General features: G+C 36.4%; 1 protein-coding gene across 6 annotated transcripts in view; it reads left to right on the forward strand.

Moving 5' to 3' along the window:
- CCDC14 (coiled-coil domain containing 14) overlaps positions 1-22,174 on the forward strand; it is a 46,058-nt gene extending 23,884 nt beyond the window's left edge. For all 6 annotated transcript variants that reach the window (XM_005601922.4, XM_070243686.1, XM_023623632.2 and 3 more), the window contains 5 exons: positions 356-497; positions 10,461-10,543; positions 12,424-12,642; positions 12,720-12,852; positions 20,489-22,174. In XM_005601922.4, coding sequence (XP_005601979.3) covers positions 356-497; positions 10,461-10,543; positions 12,424-12,642; positions 12,720-12,852; positions 20,489-21,425 — 1,514 coding nt within the window. In that variant the 3' untranslated portion in view covers positions 21,426-22,174. The remainder of the gene's footprint in view (positions 1-355; positions 498-10,460; positions 10,544-12,423; positions 12,643-12,719; positions 12,853-20,488) is intronic.
- Positions 22,175-24,648: the final 2,474 nt, after the last annotated feature.

Raw genomic sequence — 24,648 nt, forward strand, 5'->3', positions numbered from 1 at the left:
ACTGTAATCCTGCAGTGGTTACAGGAGTCCAGTCATCCTTTGATGAGGTGAACTGGAGGTGTGTGTAAACTGTCTTCCTACTAGACTCTCTGACTGAAAAAAGATCACACTTAATCCTGTGATCTAAGATTACTCTTTAGTTTGCTGAATTTAATTCTTTAGAATTCTTCTGAATAACCAAATGCAGGCAGCAGGAAAGGGGAAATTGGATTTGTGTATTTATAAATGAGTTGAGCTTAATTACAGCAAGTATGTACATATCTGAAAAATTTTCTCTTTTGGTAATACACATGAATAATCTTATCCAAAAACAATTTATAATATTGTTTTTACTCATTTCTTCTGCCTTTTATAGAGGATCCAGAACTTCAGAGGTTGGTTACAGAGTTGGAGGCGTGTATATCTCTGCTTCCAGCAATAAGTGGAAATACAAATATTCAAGTTGAAATAGCACTGGCCGTGCAACCACTGAGAAGTGAAAATGCTCAGTTACGCAGGTAAGAATTGCTCTTTGAATATTTTTTTCTTTATGCAAAAGTGTCCCATGGCCAGAGCAAAGGTGCCAAAAGAGATATCTAGGACTCCATAAGGAAAACAGATTTACTGTCTTACTGTGTTTCTACTTTTTCTCCATTTTCCAGACATCGCCAGCATTCTCTAACTCTTGCATTAATGCTGCCCACTTGTACATATTTTCTCTCACCTCTTTTACCTCCGTGGTTGCTTGGTTGGTAGTGTATAGAGAGGGAAATGAAGTACCTTATGCTATTCATCCGGGTAGTCTAGCCATGCTGCAATAACAAACTCCACAGTCTCAGTGGCACAGCACAGCAGAAGTTTATTTCTTCCTCATGCCAAGCCCAACACGCTCTTTTTCATCCTATGACTCAGGATTTAGGTCCCTCCATTTTATGAGGCCACTGTCTCAATGTGTGCTTTTCAGGAGAAAGAAGGTGGATATGGCACACCAACTCTACATGCCTTGGTCCAGAAGTGACAGTCTCACTTCTACTTAGATTTTGTAGGCTAAAACGCGGCATATGGTCCTGCCTAATATAAAGATGTGGTACATAGCATTCTCCCATACTTCCCATACACCTGGAGGGAAAGGAGAACCTGATAAGGGTGAGCACCAGTGGGCCACCACACTCAGACATAGGAAAAAACTCATTTAAATTCTTAGATTTGGTTTTTAGGCCACCTTAGTTTGTGTTGGATTTATAGTCTTAATTTGTTTAGGAAAGATATAAACCAGAGATTGAATCTTGAAATACAGAAATCACTTATATATTATCAGTAATAGCTTCACTTTGAATGTGTCAGTGATGACCACCAAGGCCACCACTCACTGTTTATCAGTGTAGTTTGCAGAGAATTGGAGCACATTTTCAGTGTTTCTACAGCACTGCAGTTAGACTGTGCCCTGAGGGGGTATTACAGTTACATGAGCTATAGGCATTGTACCAGATAGAACCTGCACAAACATTTTCAAGAAACTAGAAAGCAATAAAATAGGATTCTTCGTTGGTGAGTAGCTTAAAATTGTGGATCTGGAGCCTTCAAAGGCACAAGACCTAGTGAGATTTATTTGCTTAGGATTATTTCTCTAAAGATTGTTAGTCTTTAGATACTATGATATAAGATGGGTTTCCCGGGTTTAAATTCTAATAATACTGCCTTCAGTCCTGACCTGAGGGATCCCTATAATAGCATTAGGTTTTGAAAATCAAAACCAGGTACAAATAGTGGTAGTGGTAATAGCCAATACTGCTACTAAAAGGAGCTGAATGATTCTTATGTGCCAGGCTATTGTCCTTTGTATGGCTCATCTCCTTAAATTCTCACAGCAGCTCTGTGAGGTAGATATTATGTTATTCTCATTTACCAATGAGGAAACCAAGGCACAGAGAGGTTATGTAGCTTGCCCAAGGTCACAGACCCTAAGAAGTGACAGACACGAAACTCAAACCCAGGCAGTTTGATTTTAGAGTACAGTAATCTTAATTTCTGCACTTGTACGTTGCGTCTGCTAGGAAGTAGAAACTAACTTATTTATACTTCAATATTTAGGTGTATTTTATGGAATAAAATAATATACTATAAGCCATTTGAAATAAACAAGCATGTTTTTAAAGATATGACTATCAAATAATTGGTTTCTTAAATAAGCATACCAGAACTTAGTCTCAGAATAGTCTCTACTTTAACATCCTCACCATGGGAAATAACAATGGTTCATATTTATTTACTTTCCTTAGAACATTTTAGAATTGTTTTAGGAGCTAACCTATAAGCAACTCAAGAAAGTGAGATGTACTGCTTTATTGGTCACTGCTTGTTTTTAATTTGTTTTTTTAAAGATTTTATTTTTCCTTTTTCTCCCCAAAGCCCCCCAGTACATAGTTGCATACTTTTAGTCGTGGGTCCTCCTAGGTGTGGCGTGTGGGAGGCCACCTCAGCATGGCTTGATGAGCGGTGCCATATCCGTGTCCAGGATCCAAACTGACTAAACACTGGGCCGCCAAAGTGGAATGCGCGAACTTAACCACTTGGCCACTGAGCCAGCCCCGTTTTTAATTTTTTTAAAAGGGTATTAGTTTGATTTCTAACCTCATTCTTCAGACTTAGCCCCCGAGCTTTTTGGCTCTATCTCTTTGGAGGACAAAGATTATATATCATGCTATTGCTACTGTTTACTTGACCTTCTAAAAATGAAATTATTGAAAAATAAAGAATTTGTTAGATATGCTCTTTTTAGCAGAATGAAGTTTCCAGCAGAGGTGTAGGCATTCTTGTGTGTCTTTGATAATCTTTATTTCTAAAGAATCATCTGTAATCTTCATTAACGATGGAAGAATGCATAGGCTCATTCAAAACTGTTTGTTAGCATTTTCAGTCAAAAAACATTATTTTTTGTGTTTGGACATTTAGAAACTACATGTTTCCTTTTAGCGAGAAAGTTGATTTTTGAGGACTTTCTTAGAGTTTATTGCCATCTTGTGGCTCAAAAAAAAAAAATAGCTGGGTGCATTGTTTCTATGGCATTTGGGCATTTTTTGGCATTTTCAGCTAGACACTTTTTATTTGGGACGCCTGACACCGTGCTCAACATTTAACCTTTCTGATCCCTCCCTACCCATAAAATGTCCATAGTGCTGCATTCATTGTGACCACCAAAAGCCCTGGCACATTCCCAGATTTCCTAGATGAGGGTTGACAGGTTCCAGTTAAGAACCATTGAGTTAGAGAGCTCTGATTTATAGGGCAAGTTAGACTTCATGAACACTTCCTGGCCATAGACTCAAATACAAGACCATTATATACTCATGCAGAATAAAAAAATGAAATAGGAGTGAGTGGGAGGAGCCAGGTGTGCACTCAGTCTTTTGGCTTGATAATTTGACAGATGGTAACATAAATCTTCCAGATGGAGCTACTAGATGAAGAATAGATTGTTTATTTTTTTTATTTCATTTTCTTTTTGAGTTAGGAAATATAATGGGAGAGCTGGTGAGTTAAGATTTAAGTTAAGTGAATTAGGATTAGACATGCTGAGTGTGTCATTTACATCATCTGGTGATGTGTATGGTGTAAGTGGAGCACTAGAACAAGATCCAGGATGGAAAGGTAGACTTGAGGGCCATTCGTGAACACATTTTTATTGAGCTTTTACTAGAGATTTGGCACTGTTGTAGGCACTGGAGACAGTAGTGAGTAAAAGCAAGTGACTTGTTATCAGCCTGTAAGTGGTACCTTCACCAAGAGGGCATAGAGTGTGAGCACAGCCAAGGGAGAGTTGCTGGGGAAGAACAGCTTTTTAAGGAAAGAACACAGCAAGAGGAGCCTGTGAAAGAAACCCGAGAAGGAACAAGTAGGGAAGTGGCAGGAAGACTGGGAGAGAGTGACGTCACAAAACCTAGGGGAAGAAAGCCTTTATAGGAGAGATCTTTACATAACATTCAAAATAAACAAACTGACAAAAGGGGCAAAGGTAGGTCAAGAATAAACATCACAAGACAAATCTCCCAAAGAGAACCCAGGAAAATGTTAAACAGCAAGCCACAGTCTCAAGGAAATTAATGATAATAGAATCTCTCTCAGAGGCAGAAAGAGATTGAAAAAGTGCTTAAAGAAGAAAAGACAGTAAAAGGAGAAGAAAAGTGAATTAGGTGAGCTCAGGAAAATAAAAGAGAAAAGCAAAAGTGTTACAAAAATGAAAGTCCCATTAGAAACAAACAAAATTAACACCAAACAAACGCCAAGTCAGGGATATTTTATTCCAGTAGAACCTAAACAATATGAAGGCTGAATTTTGTTGTTGTTTTATTTTTGGGGGGTTTTGCTTTTTTCCCTCAAATCTTTCTGTTTCAATTGGTACTAAATTCATAGTTCTGTGTCTCCTACGAGCCTTGGCTTATTTTTTTTCCCATATCCTTTTTTAAAACAATTTACTAATTTATTTTTACTGTGGTAAAATACAAATGACATAGTATTTCTCTTTTTAACCATTGGAAAGTGTACATTTCAGTGGCATTAAATACATTCACAGTACTGTGTACCCATAACCAAAATCTGTACCCCAAACTTTTTCATCCCCAACATAAATCCTGTACCCATTAAACAGTAACTCTCCTTCTTTCTTCCCCCAGCTCTGGGTAACCTCTGTTCTCCTTTCTGTCTCTGTGGATTTGAGAAGGCTAAATGTTCGTCTTTTTTGTTTGCTGCTGTATTTCCAGTGCTGAGAATTGTGCCTAGCATTCACTCTAATAAATATTTGTTAAATGATTGAATGCCTGATGGATAAGCTTGAAGAAATCATACCGAACAAAATAGAAAAAGAAGGATCTAAAAATTATTATAAAGAACATGATACAATTTATGGAAGAGAATCAAAAGCGATGCAAAATTGGTATAATTAGTGTTCCTGAAAAAGAGAACACAACGAATGTATTGAAGACAATATTAAAAGATATATAAATAAAGGGAAATTTACTAATCTAAAGATCTGTGTCAGCAGATCGATAGGGCATACAAGATCCCAAAAAAACTGCAAAATGATCAACACCAAGACATATGCTGGTAAAGTTACTACACCTTAAGGACAAAAAAAGTTAACTTTTATAGAAACTCAGAAGAAAAGGCAAATCACATGTAAAGAGAAAAATATCAGACTGGCTTCACCCTTTTCACAGCAATATTCGTTTCCAAAAGATCATAGAACATCATTTACAAAGTTCTAAAGGAAAGAAAGTATGCCCCAAGAATCTCCTGTGTGGTCCAGCTGTCCTTTTAGCATAAAGGCAGTAGTCATATTCTCAAGTGTGCAAGAACTTAGGAAATATAGCACGTTGGGACTCCTTTAAAAACAGAAAAAAATTCTTAATGGCAAAGTCCAGTCAACCAAGAGATGAATTCAGATGAAGGAGTGGATTAGAGGTGAACATTCAGTCTACACATAGAACTAAGACAACTGGCAATTATGGTTACAGAGTAGAAGGTGTTAGTAATCTTGACAATATAAATTCCAAAATCAACTTTTTTTTGTATCCAGTTTCCTTTATTTTAGGTTATTTAGATATAGTATTTTTTAAAGTAAAGAAACATTTGCCTAAAGTTTTTTAGTTCTGATTTCATTTTACTTTTCCTTCAGTTAAAATCATGTAATCCTAAATTCAATACATAATATTTTGAAATAGTATTTGTAATATTATCCCATTATTTTAAAATACTATTCGGCTAATTTTTTCTCTCTGAATATGCTAGGAAAATGTCTCAAGATACCCAGCAAATAATGATTATTATTTCTGTTCAGTCTTGTGCTGGAGGTTCTAACCAGTGCAATAAGACAAGGAAAAGAAGTAAAAGCCAATCGCTTTGGGAATTAATGAAGTAAAACTGTCTTATTCACAGTACGAGTCTTTGTAGAAAATCCTGTGAAACCTACAAAAAAGCTAGTAGAATTAATAAGTGAGTTTAGCATGGTTGCAGGAAATGAGATCAGTGTACAGAAGGCAATTATATTTCTATAGACTAGCAATGAACAATTTGAAATGAAATTTAAAATCCGTTCTATTTTCTGTAGCATCAAAAAATATGAGCAATTTAGGGATAAATTTGATAAAGATGTGTAAGACTTGTATGCTGAAAACTATAAAACATTACTGAGAAGAATTAAAGAAAACATATAAATGAGAGATAAACCAGACCCATAGAGTATAGTATTTATTATTGTTAAGATGTCAGTTTTCCCTAAACTGATCTATAGATTCTGTACAATTCCAGTGAAAAACCCAGCAGGCTTTTTTATAGAAAGTGATTCTAAAATTTATATGGAAATTCAAATAATCTAAAATAACCAAAACAACTTTGGGAAAGGAGAACAAAATTGGTACTATCCTATTTCAAGACATAAAGTTATAGTAATCAAGACAGTGTAGCACTGGTGTAAAGACAGACAAATAGATCATTGAAATAGAATAGAATCCAGAAATAAACTCACACATATGGAGAACTGATTTTTGACAAAGATGCCAAGGAAATTCAATGGGGGAAGAATAATCTTTTCAGTAAATAGTGGTGGAACAATTGGAGAGCCATATACCAAAAAGAAAAAAAAGAACCTCAACCATTACCTCACGCCATACACAAAATTTACTTGACATAAATCACAGATCTTAATGTACAAGGTAAATCTACAGAACTTATATAAGAAAACACAGGAGGAAACCTTAGTGACCTTGCATTGGGAAAGATTTCTTAAATATAATACAAAAAATAGAACTAGAAAAGAAAAAAATGAGTGAATTAGAATTTACCAAAATTTAAAATTTTTGCACTTCAAAAGGCGCTATTACTAAAAATGCAGAGGCAAACTACAGACAGAAAATACTTGCAATACATATATCCAAGGCAGGACTTATATATAGAATGTATAAAGAACTGTAGCAACTCAGTAACAAGACAAATAACAGTTTAAAATAGGCAAAACATTTGAATAGACACTTCACCAAAGAAGATATATGCATATCAAATAAGCACATGAAAATATGTTCATCATCATTAATTATTAGGAAAATGCAAATTAAAACCATGGTAAGATACTACTGCATACCCACTAGAATGGCTAAAATTCGAAAGACCATAGCAAGTGTTAGAACATGGAGGAACTGAAACTTTCATAATTTGCTGGTGGGAATGTAAAATGGCACAACCACTTTGGAAAACAGTTTGGCAGTTTCTTAGGAATTGAACATATACCACATGATGCAGTCCTTCCACTTTTATGTATTTACACAAGAGAAGTGTCCACACAAAAACTTGTTCGTGAATGTTCATAGGAAACAACCCAAATGTCTGTCAGTGGGTGAATGGATAAACAAATGATGGTACATCCATACGATAGAATACCACCCAGCAGTAAAAAGGAAGGAACTATTGACGCATGCAACAGCATGGATGGATCTCAAAATTGTTATGCTGAGTGAAAAAGCCAGGCTAAAGGTGTATATTGTATGATTCCATTTACAATATAATTGTATAGTGTAAAATTCTAGAAAATGCAAACTAGTCTATATATCAGTGGTTGTCTGGGAAGGGGATGTTATGAAATGGGGCATGAGGAAACTTTTGAGGGTGATGAATATCTTAATTGTGTTGATGGTCTTACATATCACATGTCAAAACTTACCAAATTATACACTTTAAATATGTGCAGTTTATTGTATATCAGTTTCATCTCAATAAAGCTATATTTTAAAAAAATGAACTGAAAAAAAGAAATATTTGCCTAAATCTCAACAGTTCTTTTCCTTTGTTAAAATCAAGTAAACTTAAATATGACATATTTTAAAATAGCATGTATAACATTATCCATTTTTAAAAGATTGTCTTGTGTTATTTTTTATCATGTATCACTTTTTATCGAACAATCATTTTTTAAAAGCCTGGCCCTGAAGGCTGGGAATGAGAGGGAAAAGCATAGCTAGTGGTACAGTTAGGTTGGAAGGTAGAGATGAGAGGTTACAATGAGTGATGGAAAGTATAGATTGGCTATGTTGGGGAAGAGAAGAATCTGACCAGGGACATACAAAAAAATCGTCAAGCAAAGCATCTGTCACACACTTGGTATGTAAGAGGACCTCAGCACCTGCTGTTTTTCTGGAAAATACCAAAAGAAGGGATCACCAGTTTGTGCTGCCTTTTCTAGATTTGTACTCTTTGTTGTAAAGGGAAAGCTTTTCAGAAAAGCAGAATTTTATTAAAACAAATATTAGGTCATATTATACTGTTGTTCTGAAGTTTGCTTTTTTCACTTTATAGTGTGTGTTGGAGATCTTTCCATGTCAGTCATATGGATGTCTAATTTTTTTAAATACCTATGTATTTGTATTTCTTAGTATGGATACATCATGATTTGTATAGCATTTTAAGTTGTTTCCAACTTCTATTAAGTATTGCTGTTGTGAACACCCTTGTTTATATCTACAAGATTCTGGATGTTTTTGCACATGTACAACTATTTCTAAGAGATAACTTAGAATTATTTTGTCCAAGATTACGAACATTTTTTTTTCTTTTTTTAAAGATTGGCGCCTGAGCTAACAACTGTTGCCAATCTTTTTTTTTTCTTTTTCTCCCCGAATCCCCCCAATACATAGTTGTATATTTTAGTTGTGGGTCCTTCTAGTTGTGGCATGTGGGATTCCATCTCAACATGGCCTGATGAGCAGTGCCATGTCTGTGCCCAGGATCCGAACCATTGAAACCCGGAGCCGCCAAAGTGGAGCACACAAACTTAACCACTCGGCCACGGGGCTGGCCCCCAGATTATAAACATTTTACATCTTCTGGATACTGCCAAGTTCCCATCCAAAATGGTTGTACCAATAGACTCCCATCAACTGGGATAAGTCATTTCCCTGTACCACATTTCCCTCACCAGCAAAGAGTGTTATTTCCTTTTATTTTTGCAATCCTGTGGTCATAAAATATCTTCTGCTTTAAATTTGCATTTCTTGGGGCCAGCTGGCTGGCGTAGTGGTTAAGTTTGTGCAGTCTGCTTCAGCGGCCTGGGCTTCAGGGGTTCAGGTTCCAGCGTGAACCTACATACTGCTCATCAAGCCATGCTGTGGCAGCATCCCATCTATAAAAAAGAGAGGAAGATTGGCACAGATGTTAGCTCAGGGACAATCTTCCTCAAGCGAAAACAGGAAGATTGGTAACAGATGTTAGATCGGGGCTGATCTTCTTCACCAGAACAAATAAACAAACAAACAAAACCACCTTGCATTTCTTCATGTTAGTGAGACTGAGCATTTTTCTTAGGTTTAAAGGCCATTTCTATTTCTTATGTGAATTGCCCATTCTTATCCTTTGTCACTTTGTACTGCCTTTTTTTCTGGTTTGTAGGAACTCTTTAATTGTTATGGACTTTTATCTGTTATATTTGTGGCAGGTATTTTCTTCCAGACTGTTATTTCTAGATCAAGTTTCAGGTTTTGATATAGTTAAACCCTTCATTCTTTTATTTGACGTTTGCTGTGTTTTGAGTCTTGCTTGGGAATGCCTTCCCCACTTCAAGATTATGTAGATTTCCTCCCTAAAACTTGTATAGTTGGGTTGGTTTGTTTGTATATTTTATGTTTAACTCTTTAATCCATCTAGAATTCATACATATAAATGAGGTGAGGTAGGGCACTATCATTTTGGATTCAGTAACAAACATAACTACTTTAATGCAGAATATTTTTAGGCAGGTAATTCTGGAAAGATACTAGAGATAACCTTTTTTTAATGTTAACTTCTTAGAAGTAAAGAAAACACTTACAGTTCCTTTTGTACGTTCCTATTTGTGAAGCAGCTGCATATGTGAAGTTCATTGTAGGGCAAAGTTGCTGCTTATTAGCCTTCTCTTTACTGAAATAAGGCCATTAACTTTTCCATCTTGAAAGAAATTGTTAGAAACGTAAATTTGCGTTTCCCAGTTTTTTCAGTGTGTGACAAACCAAGCAGACAGATCTGGGTCCCTATAAGTATTCTAGTTCACAGTTATGACAGATCTTTTAAAAAGTAGATCATTACTAGTGTAAGGAAAATACAGAGAAGGAAGACAGAAGAAAATAGCAAGAGGAGATAGGAAATGAAAGAAATGGAAAAAACAAGGAAATCACTGAAAAGATAAGAGGACAAAAAAGGGAAGAGGAAAAGTGAGTTAACCTTTTCCTAGTGAGGAGAGGTTTTATGCTGCCCCAGGCAGTCTTTTAAAAGTTATCTCAGGCCCTGTGATAATAGCAGTGGTGTCATTTTGTGGTTTTGTCCTTTGTTTTGGGGATGTGATGGCCTTCTGCTGTTCTAGCAGCTGCCACCATTTTGTGTTGTCTTTTTTAGAATAGGCTGTCAAATGTACCCTGGTAAATGGGCTTGCGGTTCTGGCATTCATGTCTCTTCATTATTTCCTTTAGGCAATTGAGAATTTTGAACCAGAAACTTAAAGAACAAGAAAAAACTCAAAAGACATCTGGTTCTCTGCAATGCAACCTTGAATGTACGTAAAAGAACTTGAAGCACTGATGGTAAATTCTTTGTGGCTCTGGAACTGTTGATAGAGAATTGAGCTTTGTTACTTATTTTGTCTTAAGTGGACTTTTTAAAACACAAAAATAGGAATAGTACTCTTTATTAGAGTTTGAAATAGTGCAAAAACACAAAAATAAAAGATCTATTGCTATCACTTCCCAATAATACGCCCTTATTTACCTCCCCCCCAAAAGGCTGTATTTCCTTTCACTTATCTTCTGTTCATATATAATTGTTTTATTTCACAAATACTTGCTGAGTACCTACTATGCGCCAGGCACTAATAGAACTATACATGTACTTTTTCTTTTTTAAAGATGAGATTGCATGTGTATGTACTCTTCTGCAGCTTGCATTTACTCACTTAACATGTAGTAGACATTTTTGTCCATCAAAATACGTAAATATCTTGCTTTCTGTTTACGAATTATATGGATATTTTGCTTATGTGGTTCTATCATAAAGTATTTGAAGTCCTCTGGGATAGATAACTAGGTACTTCCCCGTTTTCCCAATGCAAACAGTGTTACAATGAAAATCCTTGTGCATGTGTCTTTGTCATGTGTGTGAGCATTTCTGTAGATTATAGCATAGAATTGCTGAGTCAAAGGGTATATGCGGTTGCAATTTTGACAGATAATGCCAAATCATCCTTATGGATCACAAAGGTTAAAGGAAAAGAAAAGAAAAAAAACTAATAGTACTAGAGGAAAATATGAGAACTTTTTTTTTGTATTCTTGGGAATTTTTCTTAAGCCTGACAAAATCTCATGCCACAAAGCAAAAGACTGATAAAACATGTCCCAGAATTTTTTTTCGTTTTCTCCACAGTGAAATTGTAAATACATTCGAAAAGCATCAACAAAATGGGGAAATTTTTTTGCAATACATGATATGATAAGTATATAATTTTCTTAATATATAAATATCTCTTGCAAAGCAATAAGAAAAATATGAGCACCCAACAGGACACGCACTTCGTAAAAGTGTTCAACTTCATCAGAGTAATTTTGGAAAAGATCACTGCTTCCACTATGAATAAATGATGGAGGTGCAGATGGATGGGTGAGAAGAAGCCAAGACAGGAAGTGGGGAGATCAGTGGTTGCCTTTCTAAGTAGCTTCTCTCTTTTTCTTCTCTGTCCATTTACTTTATTGTTTCCTTGAGAGCATTTATGGCTATTTATAAATATTTGTTTATCAGCTCCATGAGAGCAGGGGCCATGTCTCTCTTCTTCACCACTGTATGCCCAGATTCTTATGCAGTGCCTCACACATAGTAAGCCTTCACTCAAGGCTGCATTTGTTGAATGAATGCTGCCATATACTTTTATAGCTATTAATAAGAATGTGATAGACTTATGTGCTGATACATGACAATCTTATGGGGGAAAAAGGGCAAGGTTAGCAGCATGGGTATAGTATGATTCATTTATGTTTAAATATATATGTTATATGCAAAAATATTTTCCAGAAAGATACTAAAGATAATACTGATGGCCTCTTGGGGGAGAATTGAGGTGGGGTAAGAGGGAGACTCTTCATTGAGAATCATTTCGTATCATTGGTATTTTGTGGTGTTTGAATTTTTTTTACTTTGTGCACGTATTATTCTTTCATCAAGAAAGGTAAAAAAATTTAATGCCCGAACTATCAATTGGAGAAGAAAGGCATGATTTCTGCCAATCAATTTATAAAAATATATTTAGTATTTACGTAGAACTGCTCAAGCATGTAATTGTTAAGCAAAATCAATAAATTCCAAGCTTTTTCTTTTTAAAAAAGATCTTTTCCAGGTTTGTACTTTGTAAATTGGGGAACCAATTATTTGATTTGTTTTGTCTTATAGTATTTTCTCTTCAGTCATTGAACAAGTCACTGCAAAATCAATTACAGGAGTCACTAAAGAGCCAGGAATTACTACAGAGTAAAAATGAAGAGCTTTTAAAAGTGGTTGAAAATCAGAAAGATGAAAACAAAAAATTTGCTGGTATATTTAAAGAGAAAGATCAAACTTTACTTGAACATAAACAGCAATTTGACATTGAGACAACAAGAATGAAAATTGGTATGTATTTGAACTGTAGTTATGGTCACGTTTTTTAAAAAAAGAATAAGGAAACTGAAATTTGTTTGTTGTTTTAGAATTAGAAGAAGCCTTAGTCAATGTGAAAAGCTCCCAGTTTAAGTTAGAAACTGTCGAAAAGGAAAATCAGTTATTGGGAATAACATTACGTCAGCGTGATGCCGAGGTGACTCGACTGAGAGAACTAACCAGGTAATCTTGACTTCATTTGAATGACTTAATCCTTTTATTAGACGTATTTATAAACTTCAAAATAATTTTAGACCTGCTGGCTTTCCCCTAACTTTTTCTCTTGTTTTGTCAATGTTTTGTTAATTTCTAATGATGTTTTCTTCTGTTCCAATTAAATTAGTTTAGAAATTCTGAACTTGCCTAAATGCTTTTTTATTTTTATTTTATTTGTTTATTTTTAAAGTAAAAGGTAAGTTATTACTTCCTTTCCTTTTTTTTTTCTCCTGAGGAAGATTCGCCCTGAGCTAACATCTGCTGCCAATCTTCCTCTTTTTTTTTTTTTTGGTACGTGAGCCACTGCCACAGCATGGCAACTGATAGACAAGTGGTGTAGGTCTACACCCGAGAACTGAACCTGGGCTGCCGAAGTGGAGCACAGTGACCTTAACCATTAGGCCACTGGGGCTGTCCCTGAATGCTTTTTTAAACCATGTGATTCCAGGAGAAGGACTCTGATGAGGAGCTGACGACTTCTTTAGCAAGATGGTTGAGAGTTGTCTGGCTCTGAAGCCAGAGAGACCTGAGTGGAATCCCAGCTCTACCACATATTAGCTATATGACTTTGAGCAGGTTATTGAACCTCTCTAAACCTCAACTGTAAAGTAGGGACATGAGTAGGGTTGATGGGAAGACTAAGAAATAATTTGTGAGAAGCACTTTTCACAGTAAGCCCTCATGCTGGATGATCTTGAGTAAGTCATTTAGCCTCTTTGAGCCTCATTCATTTCATCAGTAAAAGGACGGAGTTGTCAGCAACCCCTAAGATCCCTTTGTTCTCTAAAGTGTCTTTTCTCAAGTAAATAAAATCACCTCACTCAATTTTTATATCATATGCACTTATAAAGTTCAGTTTTTTCTTGAGACATTTGCTAAGAATTGGATTTTCAACTATTTAGAATCCTAGAGGAGAAGTCAGTTCTTTTAGGCGTGCATATCATCGCATCTCACCATGCCTTTGAGTGCTCCTGACAGGCCATGCTATAAAACCCTCTCCTTTGTGTTTCAAATGAGAAGATGCATTTTGAATCATAAACTTTTAGGCAAATGGATGATGTAGTAATATATATATAATATTTATTTAGTTTTGTAAACATATTCAAAATGACTTTATAAAAGCTATGTTAATATGCAAGTACCACTTTCTTACCACATTCATATTGCATAAAATAATTTCATTAAAACTTTACTGAACAGTGGGACAAGCAAAAGACAATTCTTGTATCTGTGCAGTTTTTAATTAGGCTCTAGCCAGAGTTTCTAAAATGTTGGCCTGTACCACTCTTGTTCAACGTAGAGTAGTTGAGAGAATGTCCTTTCTTAGGAAAGTCTTTATAAAGTCTCCGAAGAAAAACATCTCCTATTTTCTGAGGATTAATTTTGGAGTGAAAACTCTCTTATTATCTAGTATTTATAGTAAAAGAAGCCAGTCACAAAAGGCCACATATTGTATGGTTCTGTTTCTATGAAATGTCCAGAGTAGGCAAATCCATGGGAACAAGAAGTAGATGAAAGGTTGCCAACAGTGGGAAAGGGAGAGAATGGGGAGTAACTGCTGATGGGTCCAATTTCTTTTTAGGGTGAAGCAAGTGTTCCAAAATTAGGTACAGATGATGGTTGTACAACTCTATGAATATACTAAAAACCGTGAAGTTGTACACTTTAAAAGGGTGAATTTTAAGTATATAAGTTATATCTCAATAAACTTCTTTATTTAAAATATATATGCTATACATTCTGTTTGGATAAAGAAAAACAGGACAGCAAGTAGCATAGTTGAGGTCCAGGAGCAGTTGCTTAGGTGTCATTGGGAGCATCTTCTCATTTAAGGGGCTTGGTTCTCAGCCCCTAGCAGATAATCAAGCAGAGGATCTAGTTTCATGGGACTTTTCTTCATACCATTAAATTCAGCTCGTTTATGATCATGAAATCAGAAGCTGATGTCTTTTTTTTTTTAAAGATTTTATTTTTTACTTTTTCTCCCCAAAGCCCCCCAGTACATAGTTGTATATTCTTTGTTGTGGGTCCTTCTAGTTGTGGCATGTGGGACGCTGCCTCAGCGTGGTTTAATGAGCAGTGCCATGTCCGCACCCAGGATTCGAACCAACGAAACACTGGGCCGCCTGCAGCGGAGCGCGCGAACTTAACCACTCGGCCACGGGGCCAGCCCCTGATGTTGTCTTTTATTTATAAACTACTTTGATTTTTTTTTTAAGTCCTCTCTCTCCCATATCTATTATTTTATTTGTCCTCATCAATAGGGAAAAGATTTTAATATCTGCATTTTCATAGATGGTGAAACTGGGGCCATGCAAGTTAAATATTAATAGAAAGTTAGTAACAGAGCTGAGACTAGAACTCACATCTCTTAATTTCTAGCCAGGTTTTCTTGCACATGGCATCGCCTTAGAGAAAATAGTTTGTTCCTGGTAACAACTCTATGCTTAATTTAGTCTAAGTAAACTGTAGCATTTTTTTACCTGGAAGATGGATGGATAAATGGATGGGTTCATTCGCTTATTCATTTATTCAACAACGTCTATTGTATGTTATGTTCCAAATATATATGTGTGAAACACACCCCAAAATATTTAATCGTTTTAGTTGCTAAATATCCACATCACCAAGCAAAAAGTTTATTCTAGTGCTTTGGCGATGATGTAGGGAGATACATCTTTTTTTGAGGATAAACTGGACTAAATACTATTTAACAAGAGTGGTGCATTTGCAAAAAAAAAAAATTGATAACAAAAATGTAAGACCAGTTTTCAGAGTAAGGAATAGTGTAATTCTTCTAGAAATTAGCATAATGGAAGCCCAGAGAAAGGGAGGGACTTCCCTGACTTTCACAGCTAGTCAGTGTCTGAGTTGGTGCCTGAGCCAAGCCTTCAGATTCAAAAGGACAGCCTTTCTCAGAGAGAGGACCCATTACTGAGATTCTTCTACCTTTGTAGAAGATACCTTTGTACCTGCTCATTCTTTCAGAGTACAGTCTTGTCCCAGGAAACATTTCAGTCAACGACCGCATGTACGACGGAGGTCCTGTAAGATCAGTACCATACAGCCTAGGTGTGTAGTAGGCTAGACCACCTAGGTTTGTGGAAGTGCACTCTGTGATGTTCGCACAACGAGATGGCCTAACGACACATTTCTCAGAACATCTCCCCGTTGTTAACAATGCTCGACTGTAACACACAGTCTGCCTTTTCCAGTGTTTATTAGGAATGGAAAAGGATTCACCTGCAACTGGAGCCTTTTCTTAACGCTTAAGCTAACAGAGAAGCATAAGAACTGAAAAAGCTCATTAGTTCTTGTGTATTATCTGCCCTTAGGAAAGACGCTGTCTAAAATACACATATTTTGCTCTCCTTTTCTAAAGACTCAAGAATTTTCCTGTCAGTTTTTTTCTATTGTTGTCAAAGACCTTTTCTCTTTATGCTGGGCATAAATCCCGCCTCTGACTACCAGCTCACCTGTTAGTCAGGTCAACTGGACCTTTTAAATGATTATAGCAACCTCGTAGGGCAGGCTTAGCACAGTGTCTTAAAGGGGTTAGTACTGCGCCTCCATTTTCTGAAAATTCATTAACAGCTTCAAAATGCTAGTTATACTCATTGATGGAGATTTTTGTTTTGTCCTTTAAATTAAAAAGCAAGGCAAAAAAGCCTGGTCCTTGAGCTTAATTGTATCTAAATTCTCCCACGTTGGTGATTTTTAATATCTTTGGTGACACCCTGTGCAATTCAGTTAGTAGGAACCTCTGCAGTACGACAGCTGGGCTCTGTGGCCACTTTACTTTTACTGTAGACATTAGAGGGTAAAGCAGCATCTGACAATACAGATGCATCTTCATGTACATCTTCCACATCCCTCTTCCCTCCAGGCATACACCTCAGTCAGATAGGTGTATGTTTGTGTGTGTGTGTGTTTTAAATAATCTCTTAGAAAAGGGATTTCACAAAATTTCTGAATGCCTTTCTCAGACTATTGGGGAGAGATAATGGGACTAGAAGGTACACAAGTTCTAAGCAAATACCCTAAACCATCTCTCTCTCCCTTCTCCACCCTTCAATAATTTTGAATTACATCTTTACCACTTTTTTAGATTTTCCTGCAACATGTTATAAAATCATTAAAATGTGAGAAAAATGAATATATTTTCAGTAAATAAGTAGTAAATATTCTTCTAATAGCTTCTAAGAGCATTCTTACAAGTGCTGATAGTTACTTAAATTAGTATATTTTTATAAGCAGCTGAGAAAGAACCTTGCATTTCTTATTATGAAAATGTGCCAGTTTTCTAAGCATTAAAAATCAGTGTATTTAGCCATGTTGCATATAATAGAAACACAAATATATCCATTTTTAACTATTTAGGTGCTTGTATTGCTTCCTTTAAAATTTTGACATATTCTCAGCTCTTTAATTACAGAGATTTTTCTTTTAATTTCAGAGAGAATGGTGAGTCACCTTTTGTTTATACATCAGGAGATTAATGATTGCTATTAATTTCCAGAGATTAAGCTCTTATTAATGTCATTGTCCCTTCTTTTTTTTTTTTTTTTTTTTTGAGGAAGATTAGCCCTGAGCTAACATCCACCGCCAGTCCTCCACTTTTTACTGAGGAAGATTGGCCCTGAGCTAACATCTGTGCCCATCTTCCTCCATTTTATATGTGGGATGCCTGCCACAGCATGGCTTGATGAGCTGTGCTAGGTCTGGGCCTGGGATCTGAACCAGCGAGCCCCCAACCACCGAAGTCGAGCGCATGAACTTAACCACTGTGCCATTGGGCTGGCCCCCCATCCTTCCTTTCTTTATCGCTGATTTTGTCCACAGCAAAGTTAACATTTTTATTTAAGTCTGGAAAGAAATATCAACATAAGTATTCCTTTTCTAAAAATAAAAATAAAAATAAAAATTCTGTTATGCAGTTTGATCAAATTAATTAGTGGGTCATTATTCGTTACAGCATTCTTTTTTTTTTTTAAGTTTTTATTTTTCCTTTTTCTCCCAAAGCCTCCTGGTACATAGTTGTGTATTTTTAGTTGCGGGTTCTTCTAGTTGTGGCATGTGGGATGCCACCTCAGCATGGCTTGACCAGCAGTGCCATGTCCGCGCCCAGGATTCAAACCAGCGAAACCCAGGGCCGCCGATGCAGAGCGCATGAACTTAACCACTGGGCCACGGGGTTAAGCATTACAGCATTCTTTTAAAGATAAATTCCTATAGATATTTTTTGTCTTTTAAAAATAGCTCATTGGCTTCTTGGAAGAGGTATGAGAAAAAGTTTTGAAGAACAATCAGAACTCAAAATACAGCACATTTAAGATGACAGTGTGAGCCAGGTTGGAAAAAAATATTTTCTTCCTTTCATAGGAAAAAAAAATCACTCACTCTGTATCCAGAGATACAATCACTGCTAACTGTTTAGTGTAGAAGTTTCCTTTTAGCATTTTATTTGAATGTGTGTGACTGTTTTTACGAAAATAGTATTGTACCTGTTACTTAGACCTGCTCTTTTAAATTTAACCTTATAAAATGAACATTTCCCCATCAATAAATATTCTTTACAATATGACTATAAATGGCTATGATGCAGTTATACCATAATTTAAATAAATCAGTTCACCGTATTTGAAGATAAAGATATTAAGTCCATCTATTTTCTGTTATAAATTATATCTTCTTAAATACATTTTTGGGTACCACCTGTTGGTGTTCATCAGTAGGATAAATTCTTAGAAGTGCAAATTGTTAGGTAAAAGGTGTGGAATATACGAATCTTCTGACGCATTACCACTTTACTCTCCAGAAGAGTGATACCAGTGTACACTAATAGTGCCTGCCTCTCTGAGCTTCTCTAACAATGGGTATTATTCTTATTTTGCTATGTTAATTTGGTAGACCAAAAAAATTTTTTAATCACATTTCAAAAATGTGAATTTCTCTGATTAGAAGTTGAGCTTTTAAAACATTTGTTGGCTAGTTGTAATCTTTTAAAATTACCTGTTGCTGTTCTTTGTTTCTTTCTTTAAATTGGTATGCTTCTTTTTCATATCCGTATGTAAGAACATACATGATTCAATTCAGATAGACTGAAGGCTTGGTATAAAATGGGTTTAATGTGACTACTAATAAAAGCTGCCATCAAATGAACACCCATTTAGCCTGAAACTGAACTAAGCATTTTAACCTTATATTTTATTATTTTATCTTATTTAATGTTCATTGTAATTCTAAAGTTGGTGTCTTCATTTTGCAATCAAAGAACTGAGATTCAGAAAGGCTGAGTGACTTGCCCAAGTTCATAGCTAGTGATAGCGCTAGGATTTGATTCCACTTCTGTTTGACTTCAAACCCTGTGTGTTTTTCCTTATATCACACTTTTCCTGGTATCTAGCTGTTGCTTATACCTAATTATGCCAGATAATTATCTCTAACCACCCTTTTTTCCCAGTATTGTTCCAGTGTCATTTACATATACATTTTAAATGGAGATAAATAATTCCAGTCATGTGCATAGTAATGATGTTTCGGTCAGTGACGGAGCGCATATATGACGGTGGTTCCATAAGATTAGTACCATTTAACTTAGGTGTGAAGTAGACTATACCATCTAGGTCTGTGTAAGTATTGTAGAGGAGGAAGGAATGTCCCCCTACTCTCCTAGGTTCTTCTGGCTGGTCTGACAATTAAATTGACATGAGAAAGATTAACAGGAGAAGAACAAACAAAAATCGAGTGACATTTATACGTAGGAGAAACCCAGGAAAATCGAGTAATTTGCCAAAATGTCCAAAGCCCTCACCTTAAATACCTTCCTCAGCTAAAGACAAAAGAATATGTTGGGGGTGGCAAGAATCAGAGACTTTAAAGGCAAGGAAGGCAATACACAGGTGACAAGGAACAAGTGTTTGTAAAACAAGTGTTTTTTGGCCACACAGACACAGAAGAACACAGAGGGAGCCCAACAAACAGGCTGTTCTAGATTGCTCCACCTACTTCATGTTCTGCTAAGGTAGTAGCTCGCTTCCTGAGACAGACTTTTTATCTGAATTCTTTAGGCAGTTAAGGGAGAGGTAATAAGAAAAACTTGAGTCTTTTGTTTCTTAAAAATAATCAGCCTAAAATAATACTCATGTTAAAGAGACACAAAATTTTATTCCCCTTCAGTATACTCTGATGTTCATACAATGATGAAATCACCTAACGAGGCATTTCTCAGAATATATCCCTGTTGTTAAGTGATGTATGACTGTACTAACAGAATCCACTAACAAATGAGTAGTATATTTATCATTTTGCATTGTTGGTCAAGAATAAGGCATCTCTATACCTTGAGAGAAAAAAGTTTCTGAGCCTCTATTTTTAGATATAATAAATATTAGATTTGATGCAGACCAAGATCTTTTATTTGTTATTTTAATTTGCTGTCCCCAGAGCATATTCTGTGATTTTGTGCTTTTAGTTGCTTTTTTCCATATTAAGAACCAGGCCCTTCCCTCAAATTCTTTCTCTTAAAGATGAAGAATATATAAAGAAATGAAAGAAATGGGTAAAAATAATAATAATTAGTGTACTGAATTCTTCTTAACAGAACTTTACAGAGCAGTATGGCAAAGCTTCTCTCAGATCTTAGTATGGACAGTGCTCGCTGCAAGCCTGGGAATAATCTTACCAAATCACTTCTGAACATTTATGAAAAACAACCTCAGCATGACCCCATCCCTGCTCACACTTCCATCATGAGCTACCTAAACAAGTTAGAGACAGGTCACACTTTCACACGCTCAGAGCTACTTTCTACAATTGACAACGAGGAAAACATGGTGCCAGATAGACCCTATGAAAATGTTCTGCCTCCCAAAGGCCCTCAACCTAGAGACACTAAAAACATGGAGGAAGTATGTGCCCCTGGAATCATTTCTACCCTTTCAAAACACGGTTCTGATGAGGAGAGTGAAATTAAGACTTTAATAGAAGATGAGTGTAATTTGGATAATACAATTTACATTCCATTTGCTAGAAGCACTTCTAAAGAGAAACCACCATTATCTAAGAGAGTATCCCCCCAGCCACAGATCAGTGTAGCTCCACCACAGCTTGTCAGCAGCAGTGCACTTGTCTCTGAAAAAGAAAATAAGTTGTGTGCACCCAGAGTCTCTTCCTCCTCCAAAAAGGAAGCAGAAGTTGCACCTGAGAAACTTTCCAGAACAGCTGATATGGAGGACAAGCACCTCCTCGAGAAAATAAAGGAAGCCCTCTGCAAGATCCCTGCTGCCACCGGGGACCCACAGGGGCCTGCTGCGAGTCACGGCCCCTCCACTTGCCGCAGCAGCAGCATTCAAGTGAAAAGCAGTGCCATTCCTGACGGTAGCTTTTTAAATTCTGACTTGCTGTCCGACTGGAGCATCTCTTCTTTTTCGACGTTCACTTCTCGTGATGAACAAGACTTCCGAAATGGCCTTGCAGCCCTGGATGCCAATATTGCTAGACTCCAGAAGTCCTTAAGGACTAGTCTTCTGGAGAAATGAACTCAGAAGAAAATGGTTTGAGTGCTTTTTCTTAAGTATTCTTTTAAGTGTTCTTTTTAAGAATAGAACTTGGCTACACTGAATGTATATTTAAATTTCTTTAGAGAAATGATGTTTTATATTAATTATGTGTGAAACAAATTGTTTGAATAATAAATTTGTTATTGGAATATATTGACACTGTGGAGCTTATAAAAACAAGTCATCTTAAGAAATTAACATTTGCTAAGAGAAGAAAGTTGTAGATAACTAGGAAGTATTGTAAATAACATTTATTTAGCACCTAGCAATCAGAGTTCTTTTATTACCCTGCTGGTCTAAGGGTACAGGTCAGAAGAATTCTCTGCTGTCCTAAAAGATAATGGGAAGGGAGTCTCTGGGTACAATTTACTATTCTCAGACTAGAGTTTCTTTTCTCTTTTAGGATTTGTGTTTGTTTTTTTGATGGCATTGTGTTTTTATCTGAGATGCTCTGTGCTGTAGGCTAGTGTTTTGGGTGAGATATATAAACATTTCTTTAAGAGAAAAAGTGCCAATATCTCCACCTCTTAAAAAACATCAATTGGTCCAAGAAAATATAGGTAACATCCTAAGTTAGCATATGGTTTCTTAGAACTTTGGCACTTTTATTTATTTTTATCCTGAATGCATGTTTAAGACCTTTAAAAGATAAAGTCAGACTGATAAAAAAATGCTAACAGTTAAGTTTCAGTTTTGCGAATTTTTTTAATAAAAAAATATTGCCCTTATTATGTTTGAACATGATGGAGTTTGTAAATGTTGCAATGGTTGTAATTCTGCCTTTCTGGACCAATTTTTTTTCTAGCCCTTTACCGAGAACATTCTCTATCCTATAAATAGTATGAACTATGTTGGTCTCTGCTTCTCTAACCAGCATTACTTAACTACTCAGCATCACCTTCCTCCACGTAAGCAGCACATTTTTAACTCTTGGAAAGGTGTGTGTTATGCTATCACTAATACTTCATACAAAGACCATGCCAGGCATTATTGTGTTTAGTGCTTGGGCAGGCTTTAGCATTAAAGAGTGTTCTGCTGGTCCAGAACCTCTTCCTGCTGGGTTTTTAAGTGTTGGTGCTAACAACTGCTGAAGGACCCAGATGTGGTCTCTTTGACATGTCCAGATTTTATAGACAGATTCTTAAGTCTAAACATACTAAATTAAAGATTTTTTATTTTTTTCCTTTTTCTCTCCAAAGCCCCCCGGTACATAGCTGTGCATTTTTAGTTGTGGGTCCCTCCAGCCATGGCACGTGGAACGCCTCCCCAGCATGGCCCAACAAGTGGTACCATGTCTGCACCTAGGACTCAAACTGGTGAAACCCCAGGCTGCCGAAGCGGAGTGCGGGAACCTAACCAGTTGACCACGGGGCCAGCCCCTAAAAATACTAAATTAATTCTAAGCTGTTTTCACAGAACTGTCCATTAATATTTAAAATTTTTCTTACTTCCACTATTCATAAACTAATTCACTGGTTTATTTGAAGGTAAGAGACCACAACTCTTTAGCATATGAGTTCAGAAGTACAGTTCAGAAATTCTAAGTAATAAAGCAAGGACTAAAATTGTGTCATCTGTGTACTCCAAAATCCATTGTTATTCAGAGGCAGAAGTAAATTCTTAAGATTATTATATGATAATACAAGATAATCCTATTTTGTCCTTAATACAGGACAGGCATCCTTATGTGAAAAGCAAATAGTAAAATTCTTATGGGTTCAGTTAGTTAGGAGTTAATGATTTGAATGAAGATCAAATGAGACTGGAAAATCCTTGAAGGACCTGTACCAGGAGTTTACTATTTGTTTGATATAAGACATGCACGTGGGATAGAAACATGAAAGAATTTAGTTAAATTTCAAGGTGAGATATGACCGTAGCAAAATAGATGGAAGAGACAGTGAGTTTCACAGAAGTTTAGAATGGGAGGAAGCCGAAGGTGGCAGAGGAAGACCTGGAAGAGAAGAAACTTCATTTGGATCTTAAGGAATGTATGAGATTTGGATAATCTTGTTTATATCCTCAAAACATCTACACCACAGAAAGTCAGTATCATCAAAACATGGGGCTTGGTTGAGTGATAGAAGAGGATGGTAGGTACACCAACCGACTGAAACGGGGGGGTCAGAATTATTATATGATAATGGTAATAAGAGAGGGTAACACAGTTAGAAGAGTTGGCGTCAGGCTGTAGAATATCCTGAGCCCCAAGGTGAAGAATAACCAGTAAACGTGAAGTTAGTGGGTCTTTGGGTATTTTGGGTAGTGTGTGTTTTTTTTTAAATTGAGGATCACCAGATGAAATTGGGTGTTCTTAAAATGCATAGAGTGATGGTAAATAAGGATTAGAGGAGGGAGAGGCTGGAGACCACTTAGAAAGCTGTCGCAGTAGTCCAAACATAAACTTATAAGCCTTTGGCTATAAAAGTGAAAAAGGAGAGACAAATTGAAAATTTTTTCAATAGGCTTGGTGACTTAATAGAAAATGAAGAAGAAGAGGAAATCAAAGATGACTCCAGAGTTTCCAGTTTAATCAGTTTGAGTCACACTGAGCAATGTCTAAAATGAAAAATCAAGTTCTTAAGTTCCTAGTTAACAAATTCCAAGTTGTCTTGATAACAGTACTGTAAATGGAGAATGGGATAAAAAGGAGAGAAAGAGTGCCCATTCTCAGTAGTCCCCTTTAGATCTTCACAGTCAGTACATAGTACAACTGCCTCTTCATGGTCTCAGAGGGGTCAGTCTGGCCCCAAATCCCAACCCTCTCACAAATTGTGTTCAGATGTCCCAGAGTGTGAGAAGCACATTAGTGGAGTATCTCCTAACCTCTGATGGTGAATTCAGTATCTCCTGATAGGTACTGGGTGAGGAATGGGAAAGAATCATCCAGCATTTTGTCACTATTCTATGGTCCTCTCTTGGATCTTGGGGGTGACGTACAAAGTGTTCACAGTGGATGTAGTATTTGTGAATACCATTGGAGATGAAAGATAGAATCTGATTCTGTTTGGCTCAGTGTAGAGATCTGAGGGGTGGGACTAAAGAAGCCAAAGAAGTGCTTGGTTCACATTCTTCCCTGTTCCCACACCCTTGGAATTTAATAAATCTTCCAGAAATTTTTCTTTCACTAATGTTGGCATTCATGTCAAGTTCCTTAAAAGTTAGAGGCCTGCTTCAACTACGTGGAAAGTAGGGCAGGACT

The sequence above is a fragment of the Equus caballus genome, chromosome 19 (assembly GCF_041296265.1).
Source record: "Equus caballus isolate H_3958 breed thoroughbred chromosome 19, TB-T2T, whole genome shotgun sequence".
Taxonomy (NCBI): domain Eukaryota; kingdom Metazoa; phylum Chordata; class Mammalia; order Perissodactyla; family Equidae; genus Equus; species Equus caballus.